This window comes from Acanthisitta chloris, unplaced genomic scaffold (genome assembly GCF_000695815.1).
Source record: "Acanthisitta chloris isolate BGI_N310 unplaced genomic scaffold, ASM69581v1 scaffold5463, whole genome shotgun sequence".
Taxonomy (NCBI): domain Eukaryota; kingdom Metazoa; phylum Chordata; class Aves; order Passeriformes; family Acanthisittidae; genus Acanthisitta; species Acanthisitta chloris.
In genome coordinates, this window is record NW_008664174.1 from 40,057 (window position 1) to 51,043 (window position 10,987).

The window sequence follows — 10,987 nt, forward strand, 5'->3', positions numbered from 1 at the left end:
CCTCCGCTCCAGCTCCCAGCTTGCCAACCGGTTTTGCAGTTGTGTCGGCGGGAGGGACACGGTCAGACCGAGCACAGGAGAAGCACAGCATATGGAGCACAGCAGAGGAGGGCAGGCGCCTTGAAGCCCCCCATTGCATCCCCATAGGCCCTGGGCCAGCAGACAGAGGCTTCTGCTGCAGCAGGAGCAGAGCCTGAGTCCAGGTTGCAAAATCCAGCAGTGCTCTGCAGGCTTTGCAAACTGGGGCAAACTCCCGCACCAGGGGCTGGCCAGCATTTTGTCAGAGCAGCGGGTCAGCAGCAATTCCTGAGGACTTTGCAGAAGCTCCAGATACTGCAGCGGCACCTCCAAGAGTGGGATACACCAGCCTCCACTGGGATTTTGGCATGACAAGCCCTGGCTTGAGCAAGCAGAAAGGTTTGGCCTCCAGCATCGCCATGGTGTGCCCTCCCACCCACTCAGGGAAAGCAAAGAGGACCAACCCCACAGCATCGTGGGCCCACTGCCTAGAGATGCCCTTTTCCAGTGACAGCAGAGCCACCGCCGGGGCCGAGCTGTGCCAGCCTGGCAGCTCCCAGCCAGCCTGCACCGCTCACGCTTCCTCGCTGCCAGGAGCCGGCTGAAGCCGCAGTCCCGGTTTGGTGTGGACACATTTCTTTCAGGTGAGTCAGGCACGGCACAGTGCTGACATTTTGCTGTCTCAGGTATTCACCCTGTTCCTGCAGCTAGCACTAAGGCCACCATGCACAGACACATGCTCAAAATCAACGCCACGGTTTGCTGAGCAGGACTGAGATAACCTGGCTACGGCCTGGGAGCTGCCAAACCACAGCCACTCCCTGCCCCTGTGCCCACTGTCAGCACAGTAGGTGATGGTGGGCTGGTGGCACAGGTCTGCAGTGCTCACCCTGGTACGATGCAGGTACAACTTGGGTTTCTCCTCCCAAGCTGTGAGTTCTCATCCCTGAGCAGCAAACTGTGCATCCTCAGCCCTAAGCCATGAGCTGTGTATTGTCATCACTAAGTTGTGAGCCATGCATCCTCATCCCTGAGTTGTAGACCTGCAAACTGCATCTTAATATGTGTCCCACCACCCTGAGATGTCTTGCCAAGACAGAGCTGTCACCACTATCACCAGCCTCCCAGCCCTGGGACAGTGCTGGGCCCAAGGACATCATCTACCAGTGGGGAGCTGGGGTGCCAAGGCCAAATGGATTAACACACTCAGATGCTTATTTCCATAGGCTCAAGCTCAAATCCTGCCTAGAATGCCAAGCTAAACATGACCTTCTGGCCCCAACAGGATTCACTGATGCCTTGGGTCCAGCTTCTCCAGGCATAGGATTGGATTGAGCCAGGCCGCACTGCAGGGAGGCTCTGCTGGGCACCTGAGCAAGAACTGGTCCCAGCTTGGCTGTTTGGGATGTTCATCTTGGCTCCATTCTGGGAGCACCATGGGCACATTGTAGATGAGAAATCCCAAGGCAAAGTGGCACCAAGTGGGGATGGTGGTCCCCAAAAGGGACTCAGGGACAGGGTCCCTGCACAGGGCAGGTCCAGGCAGGATGAAACACCCAGCATAACACCCTACGTGGGCAGGTCAAGGCCCTGCGGCCAACACCTCCCACATGCTGCACACATTTGGAGCAAGGAGCAATAAAGGGGTGATGTCAGCCCTGGGCAAGCGGGAAAAAAATTCTTGGCAAGCCACTGGAGAAGGAGGGAGGGGAGGGCAGGAGCACCTGTGCCTGCAGCAGCTGAGCCACCATAGCCACCTGCCAGTCCCGGCTTCTCCAGCCATCCATCACCCCCCACACCATCCACACCCAAGGTCCTGCCAGGGGAGTGGAGTGGGGCAGGGGCACCCACAGTCCACAACCCATCACAGCTGTTGGCATCACTGTCCGGAAGAACCACACCCCAGCCTGCAAGGCAGCATGGCATACCATGTCCCACTCCTCACGGAACCCCCCAGGAGCATCCCATGTGCCCAGGCACAGGCAGATGGGTCTGGGGCAACATGCTGCTGGTCCTCACCACCTAGGTTCAGGAAGCCACAAGTCTAATTAAAATAAAGCCAGGATGCATTCAGGGATGACCCAAATCCCATTCTCAAATCCCCAGCAAATGTACAATGCAGGAGTCCCCCATCCACACATCCAGGGTGGAGGTCCTTGCAAAGCCTTAGCCTCTTTCCTGGGCAGAACCTGAGCCAAGAGGGGTACACACTGCTCCCTGGGACCACCCTGCATGGCACAGTCAGCACAGGCACCTGGAGGGAGATTGCTGATGGCTCCCATAGCATGGGATAGCCACATCCACATCCCTCCAGCAGATCCTATGGGTTGGAGCAGGGGTTAGGCAGACCCTCAGCCCCCTAGAGAGACCCATGACAGAAGGCAGAGCTGGGGCTGCCCATAGCCACAGGGGGTACATGGGTAGCCTACCCCCTCCCTGTACTGGAGACAATAGCCAGATGGTATAAATTACAGTGGATTAGCCAAGTGTTCCTGGAGCCTCACACACCATCACATCCACCTGGGAAGTTCTCTTCCACTTAACAAATCAGAGAAGAGGTGAAATCTGATTTTCCGCCTAGACAACCAACACAACAAGGCAGAGATGACAAGGCACCCTGAGGCTGGTGTGGATGCACCCACAGCTCCTGAATTAAAGCCTGTTTCTCAGGAGTTGGTGCATGAGCACTGGGAACTCAACAGCATAAGAGCAGCTGGGGGATAAATCAGTGTCAGGGGCTACAGCCCTCCCCATCTCTGTCACTAAAAGCCACCCAGATGCCTTATCCCCCACCAAAGCTGTGAGCAGCAGATGCTGCTCACAAAGCCAGGAGCTTGTTAATGCCCTGGGGCAGCCTGGACAGGAATGAGCCCAGACACCTCCACCTGCACAAGACCAGTGCCTGGTGGGATGCTCAAGGAGGTCATGATCCAAGAGATAACCCAGGCCCAGCACAGCAGTGATGCTGCTGCTGGTGAGGACCTACCCTGAGTTCACAAGCAGGTGGGGTGGAGGAAATGCCTCCTCCAGCATCACTGCGGTGCTTCGTAGAAAAAGGGCACAGGAATTTCCTAGAAACAGCTGCTTGCCGCACACCAGGGTTGGACAGCATCTTCCGGCAGCGCCATCTCCACTGAGGGGAGATCCTCTCCCCAAAAGGAACAGCAGGACTCTCACAGTCAAGGATTTGAGCTGCCTGCAGGCAGGGATGAGCAGTAGAAGGTGGCAGCACAGACATTATCTGGCACAGCTTGTACATCAAAGCTAATCTGATGGATGTCCCCTCCGAGAGGAGGAAGTTGTGAAGAACTGTGGCAATAACCAGTTAATAATCACCTTCAGAGGGAACACTGTGAACCAGGAACACAGAACCAACAAGCAGTGAAAGCCATCCATCAGGAAGAGCTGTCGCTGGGAAGGACACCCGTGTCCAGGGACAGCTTGACCAGATCAGTGCCAATGCTAAGCCAGCACTAGTAAAACCCACCTGAGCTTTTGCAGAGGGAGCAGCTGGGTGGGAGCCAGGCTGGGAAGCCAGAAATCTCCACCAGCCACAGCTGGGATGTGGCACTGGAGATGCTCCTGGAGAACAAGGTGGTGGCAGCAAAGCTATGGCTGGGGCACCTGCTGGGGAGCATCCCCAGCCTGCAAAAGGGCTCCCCAGGGACCCTCAGCAGGCTGGAGAACCACGAGCCAATCCCCATATCTATCTCTCATGTGCTAACAAGCAAGGAGAGACAGAAGGTCATGCTTATAGTCTGCTACATCCCCAAGCAGCTGAAGGGAAGACCAGCCCTTCTACATGGACCACCATGAGCCATCACCACCCCAGGACATCTCAGAAAAGGTGTTTCTAGCCAGGACAGCAAAGCACCACAGCCACCACAGGACCAGGAGAACCTCTAGCCATGTGGTGGGACAGAGCAGCTATGAAAGAGCCCTGAAGTGCCACCCAGGACACAGTGCCAACCCACCCACAGCACTGTGGAGGTGGACAAGTTGCAGGCAGTGCCAGCAGGGACAAAGCCATGCTGGGACAGTGCTGACCAAAGCAGCAGTTCCAGAGCAAGCCTGGGGGATCATGATGTTAAACAGCTCAGAGTTTACAGCACCACAATAAGGCTACAGCAGTTTCAATGGAACTCTATCAGTTCAGGGATATTTTAGTGATGAAATTCTACTTGTAAGGTGCCATCTCATCACAAGAATAAACTCCCACCACAAACCACAAGCCCAGGCAAGCAGAAAAACTGGTGCAAGCCTGCCCATCCCCAAATCACGATGGGCTCTGCAGTTGCACCAACTATTTTCTCTTGCAGCTTCCAGATCCCTGTGGAGCTCAGGACTTTTTTTTTTTTTTTTTTTAAGAAACTGAGCAAACACCAACTGAGCTTCAGCCAAGAGAGCTTTTGAAATACACTGAGTTGTTTAAGCTCCCAGGCTCAGAGCTGTACCCCATGGCCACTCCAAGCCACACTAGCCCTTTCCATACCCGATTCAAGTTGTCCCCTCCTTACTCTCCACCTGCAGCTCTAACCAGCTCTTCAGAGTCAGAGTTTCAGTATCACAAGACTATTTTTGATGCATCTTCCTCAAAAATACATGAACTTGGCCCTCCAGGCTGATGTGCTCGGATATAGTAGTGCTAACCCAGGCAACGCAGAGGGCAGCACCAACACATGCCCTTCAGCTTTGACAGAGCACAGCACACCAGCTGAAGGTGGGGACAGAAGTCACTGCAGGATGGCTGCACACCCCAACTTAGGGCTCATCCCCACTTGTTAACCAGGACCCTGGAGAGGAACAAGTATTGCTCACAGTGGGTACTCAGAAGGGGATGAAGCACTGGCATAGGTTGCCCAGAGAAGCTGTGGCTGCCCCATCCCCTCCTATTCAAGGCCAGGTTGGATGGGGCTTGCAATAACCTGAGCTAGGGGAAGGTGTCCCTGCTCATGGCAGGGGGGGTGGAACAACATGGTCTCTGAGGTCCTTTCCAACCCAAACCATTCCAAGGCTCTATGATTCTATGAGGTCAGACATTCAAAGCTGCCACAGAGCACACCAGGGCAGGTATCTCAGCTCACCAGCCCATCCCTCCTCTCCATTCCCAGCCTGCCTGGGAGTCATCCACCATCTGGCTCCACAGGGTCAACCACCCAGCAAGAGGAAGCTGCCGCCGCAAAGCCTGTAAAGCCAAAAACTGCTTTTCAAGATTACAGCCTTAGAGCCAGCAAATCCCGGGACAGTGCCATGTGTGACAGGGAAGCCAGCTCCCAAGGGGGAAGTTGATAAATCTCAGGGGCTGGCAGCTCTCCAGGGGAGAAGGAAACAGAAGTGATATGTTACACATGGAAGCTCACACAAGCTGGGACAGAAGAGTGAGGATTGTAGATGATTGACGTACCACAGCAGCCAGGGAGGAGCAGAGGAGGTAACAGGCATATGCTGGGGAGGTTAAAAATAAAAGTTCCTAAACTATAACTATAGCAATGCACTAATAGCATGAGGGCAACAGTCTGGGCACTTTGCACCTTATCATAGAACAGTTTGGGTTGCAAGGGACCTTAAAGATCATCCAGTTCCAACTCACCTGCCATAGGCAGGGACACCTTCCACTAGCCCAGATTGTTCTGAGTCCCACCCAGCCAGCCTGTTCCTGGAAGCTCCATAGCAGTATCTGTGATCACAGACGGGCAGCAGGAGGTAAAGAGGTACAGAAGCTCTGCAGCCTTTCCTCCTGGGAAAAAAAAAAAAACAACAAACACCTCCAGCAGGAGTTTTAGACCAACACTGAAAGAAGACTAAGGGGAGAAGGCAAATGCGTGCCCAGGTCTGGTGGAAGCATCTTGAAGAGCCCCCTCACCCTATCCCTGCTCAAACAAAACCCTGGCTGGGCAACTCCACCAATCCTCTGCTAGCAGTAGTAAAAGCAGCAACCAGCTCCTCTGTAACCAGATCCTGGCTTGAGGGGAGCTAGACTCAACAGTGGGTAACACAATCCCAGACCTCATTAAAGATGTGCTGCTCATTGGACTAGAGGGCAGCAACTGCCTACACTTCTCTCCTTCCGAAAGCATCCGCTCGCATCTGACAATCTCATTTCGGCAGGGAAGTCTCTGCTTTGTTGCTCTCATGTCCCCACATAACCCCAAGGGCTAATCAAGCCAGCTTGGGTTTCTTTACCAACTCTGGTCTCCCACAGTATGAAACCTCAATGCACTTTTCCTCCTAATTAGCTGTGCTCATCATTTTTGGTTAACAGTGCTAAAACCCCCACCCCAACAGGTCTGTGTCTTTAGCAGGCTTCAAAAGTGTTTATTTTATACATCAGTGAGAAAAGGCTGAGTGTATCTATCTATCTGCATGCCTGCAATGAGCAGGGGTAGATATTATTTCTGAAGAAATCTTGCAAGGGGAAGAACCTTAAATCCCCAGAGGACGGATGACAAAGTTGGGGGGAAAGCTTCAGTCCTGCAAAGGGAGGCAGAGAAAGCAGCTGCTCCCAAAAGCTTGCAGCAAACCCCATAACTAGGGTTAAATGTCACCTATTTGTGGGGGTTTTTTTAGTATGCAAGGAATTGCTTGTGCACCAGAGCTGGAGTTTGGGTGTTTGATTTTGGTTCTGTCCTCCCCCCTAGCTTGGAGGAGCAGTTGCTTCTACTGTTAATTTTTAATAGATTCTGGAAAAATCAGAGCAATTTCATGGAATAAGTTGATTTTCAGCTTGCACATACAGAATCATAAAATGATTTGGGTTGGCAGGGATCTTAAAGATCACCTAGTTCCAAGCCCTCTGCACTTAGCCTGAGGAAAGAACCTCTATCTCTGAGCTGGCTCACCTGTCCAGAAGCTAGAAGAACTTTGCAAGAAGCTTTTCTCATGGTGAGGCTGCTGCAGGCTCAGCACCACACACAGGCTGTGAGTGTGCCATGCTGGTGCTCCAACTGTGCCCTGGCACAGAGGTGCTCATCCCAGAGCCAGCCCTGAAGCCTTGACCCTGACATCTCTCAATCACCCTGTTTAGCTGGAAAACAGATCTAAGGCAACATCAAAGTCTGGATGGGAGCGATGCTGGTTTTTTACCACAGAAAGTGATTTACCTTTGCAGCAAAAAATGAGAGTCCCAACATCTGGATTGAATCACTCTGTCCTGCTGCAGTCACCAGATGCTTCAACATCTGTTGAGTCCATGGGAAACGCTGCAGTGCCGCTTGACTATGATCAAGTTGCAAAACCTCTGTTAACCTTGAACATGATCTGAAGCTCTGACCCATTTCAGACCGTTAATGGGGCATGCGACTGTAACCAGAGTGCCCCACCAGGAAAACTGCTTCCCCTGCAGTGAGGAAGGAGAGCGGAGAACAGGGCAGCTTTGGGTCTGGGCAGCCTGACTTGCCATCTAGTTCTGTTTACAGAGATGATTTGTTGGAGGACAGACCAACCTGCAGGTGCTTCTGGCTTCATAGGCTGCACCAAGGAGGAGCAAGGATGTGAGAGACCCAAATTACCTCCCTCAGGCAGCCATCGTAAAGTTTTGGGTTATTTCAGAGCTAATTCAGGTGCAGCCATCACAGATCAACAAGTCACTATTTTCAACTTCTCATCTAAGCTGAAGCATACGAACCAATACCTTGCAACACAACTCCTGTCCTCCCTGTGCTCAGTCAATGCCCTGCAGGCAGGTAGGGTCTATGGGCTGATTTGCATTTGGTCCTTTCCAAGGATCTGCAGTAAACTGGGCAAGTGGCTACTGTCCAAAGAACCACCCCAAGCAGTCACACATGGCAAAGCTACACAACTGCAAGGGGCTAGCACTGCTCCAGCAGCACAGTGGAGCCCTGGGATGCTTCCAGACATCCCTCAGCACCTCCAGGCACTATACCCACAGTTGTTGGGTGGCTTGCATGGACTCACCAAATTTCACATGCAACCACTAAGACTACAGGGATGATCTAGACTCACATCTAAACTGACCCAGTGAAAGCAAAACCTTGCATGAAGTGCTGCCAGCCTGGATCTGAAGATGCCAAGCAATGGTAGCTCATCACCTCCCTCCAAGGCTGCTCTCACAGACTGTCACACTTGCAGAGGCTAGACTGCTTTTTGTATCAATGGGAATTAGATAAGGGATACAAGCAACACCCCTCCTCTTCTCTCACACAACTCAAGAGTTGTTCAACAGCCTTAAGGGCACCCAGTAGTGCCATTTCAGATTTGGAAAGAGGGATGCACATGCAGAGTCAGCCATTCAATGCCTGGAGCAAAGCAGCTTCCAGTGAGCCACTGGCACTACTGGCCCACAGGTGCCAACCAGCAGCATCAGCCCCCCAGGGAGCCCTGTCACAGGCCATGGTGAGGGATGCCCTGTATCAACAGGCATGCTGGGTCCCTGAGGCTTCCCAAGTTTGACCAAAGCCTGTGCTGGGCTTGGGCTCATCTTTAAGGCAGGATTGGGCTCACAGGCAGGCTCAGAACAGCACACTAAGGGAGGCACAGAGATGGCTGCTGTCTCCTTCCCAGCCCGGGCAGCAGCAGCTGATCTCTGCTCCTCTCCTCATCCCCCCCATCCTCCTAGGGCTGACCTCTCCCAGCCCCTGCTGCACAGGGGAGCATTCTCCTCCTCCCCGCGAACAGCTGTGACCTCTTCTAGGAGGACAGGATTAACACTTTCCTCACCCCATGCCCCTAGCCAGGCTGCATCTGCCAGAGCCACACTCCTGGAGAAGTTGGACTATTGAGGTGCACAGCAGGAGCCCCAGGATCACAGCCCCAGACAAACACAGCCCTGCAGGGGCTACTGGCCACCTACTTTGCTAGCCCAGGATACGAATCATGGGAAAGCACAGCATTCCTGGCTCCCCTCTGGCACCAGGCAGCTGCCCATCCCTGCTCCAGCCAAACCCTAGTCCCATGTGCAACAGCCGAAATGCAAACCTGCAACAGATGGGAAACGGCACAACTTTCCAGTCCCTGCTGCTACCACAGGGTCAGCAGCTTTGCTCTGCAGCAGCTCCACAGCTGCTCTGCTATTTTCCCACTGAGCTGCACAGTTAGTTTTCCTTCAATCCCTCTCATAAACAGTTTTATTTAGCCAGGGATGTCCGGACTGGCACATGGTACTGGATCATCATATGCAGAGCTCGACTTGGGGTTGTTCCCAGGGAGAGTGGGCAGCTTAAAGAACTGGGACACATTGACTGGAAGATAGAACAGCACTGTGGCCACATTTACCAGGTGAACATCACTGAACCTGCTACAGGATTAAGAGAGCAGCCAAGAAGTGTATACAAGGACATGATGCCCAAAGCTTTTCAGGCTGAGACCTGCACTGTTCCACAGCAGGCATCAAGAAGGGACTTCATGGCATTTCTCAGCATAGCTCCCTGTCCCCAACCTCACACACTTCCACCAGCATCCCTGAGCACCCAGCTCCACACTTCCCTCTCTGCCAGGCTTTGCTTCCCATTGGCAAGAGGAGGAAGGCCAAGCTGCCTATCTCCCAGAGCTGATCCTCCCCAGCTGCTCCCACAGGAGACACCAGCAGCACTGAATATCTAGTTGCCAGGAGGTGTCTGGAATTAATCCGCAAAAGAATCAGGCTAATTACTATGCAAATACTCAAGCGAGGGATGCCATCCCTGTCAGAGCAGCCCTCGCATCTGCCCCTTGGCAGGCACCTGCCGGAGCAGCAGTACGGAAACGCCGATCCCGCACCGCGGGCTGCGCCTCGAACCTGTAAAACCACAAAGTATTTACAGCCAAGAGCAAACACACCAGAGCTGCAGAGCTGTCACCTCAATGCACCAGGGCAAGAACACCTTGTTCCAGCCACTGACTCACTAATTATACAGGCAATGCCAGAGAGCCAGGGCTGCCAAAGCTGGTGTGCCACAGGGCACCTGCAAGCACATGGCTGTCAGACATGTCCTCCCCAGGCAGCCCTGCCCTGTTGCAGCTTTGACCTTCACTCAGTTGAATCATTCATTCATCTGCTGCCTTGATTCTCCAGGGAGGCTTCCCTCCACTTCCCACCAGTGCCACAGAGCTCTTCAGGCTGGAAGGCAGACCCAGCTCTCACCTTAGTTTTCTAGGAAACATAGAAACCCTCTTCACCAACTTAGGAGTCTCCAAGCCCAGCCCTGACATTCCCACCAGGATGCAGGCTTCCGTCCTTGGGAGCACTGCCAAGGTCATACCCACAAGTTTCTCTCTCCTCTGCATCCATGTGGAGCCAGCAGTACCTTCCAGGCACACCTGCAGCAACAAGTACTCCCGTGCTTCCTCCTCACTCTGTCGGCTGCCTTTGCCTCCCAGCAAATCACTGCTGAGCCCGGCTATCCTCATCATCCTTCCACGGCCAGAAGGAAGGAGTGGGGAAAGCATTTGCATACCAAGATATGCTAAGGAGTTTCAGCCTCCAAGCCAGAGCTGTGCAAAGCCTAGGAGCACAGCACCTTCCCCGTGGAGCCACCTTCCCCACGGAGGAGCTCTGTGCCAAACAGCCTGAAGAGGAGGTGGGCAGTGGCTGGGCAGCGTTTCCCAAGGACACCCACACAGGGTGGAGAACAGCCTCGCTTGCCCCAGCAGCTCCCAGGATGGAGCTGTGGATGAAGCAGTGATGCTCAGCTGCGGGTAGTCAGCTCTCTAGAGATGCCATGAACAGCTTTCCAAGAACAAGTACGACTCCAAGGGGAGGGAAGGGAATGGGAGGGGAAGGGAGGAGAGATGGCAGCTCTTGAGCTAGCCAAGAGCGTTCCAAGCCAGGACTCCAGCTCCGTCCCCTCCCACCGTCCCATCCAATCTCAGAACTTCCAGAGGAAGCAGCACTGGGCATCGTACTGCAACCGGTGGTCAATACTCGAGGGACCGATGCAACTCCCTGCTTCGGGGGCAGGTACAGCCTGGCCGGTTCTGCTTGGACGTGGAGGAGGACGAGGGATGCGCTAGCCACCGGTGGCCGGTCCCAGCG

General features: G+C 53.8%; 1 protein-coding gene across 1 annotated transcript in view; it reads right to left on the reverse strand.

Annotated features, from left to right (window-relative positions):
- The window catches only part of HSD11B2 (hydroxysteroid (11-beta) dehydrogenase 2), a 14,855-nt gene extending 4,490 nt beyond the window's left edge, over window positions 1-10,365 (reverse strand). The window contains exon 1 of the mRNA XM_009071221.1: window positions 10,260-10,365. Coding sequence (XP_009069469.1) covers window positions 10,260-10,365 — 106 coding nt within the window. The remainder of the gene's footprint in view (window positions 1-10,259) is intronic.
- Window positions 10,366-10,987: the final 622 nt, after the last annotated feature.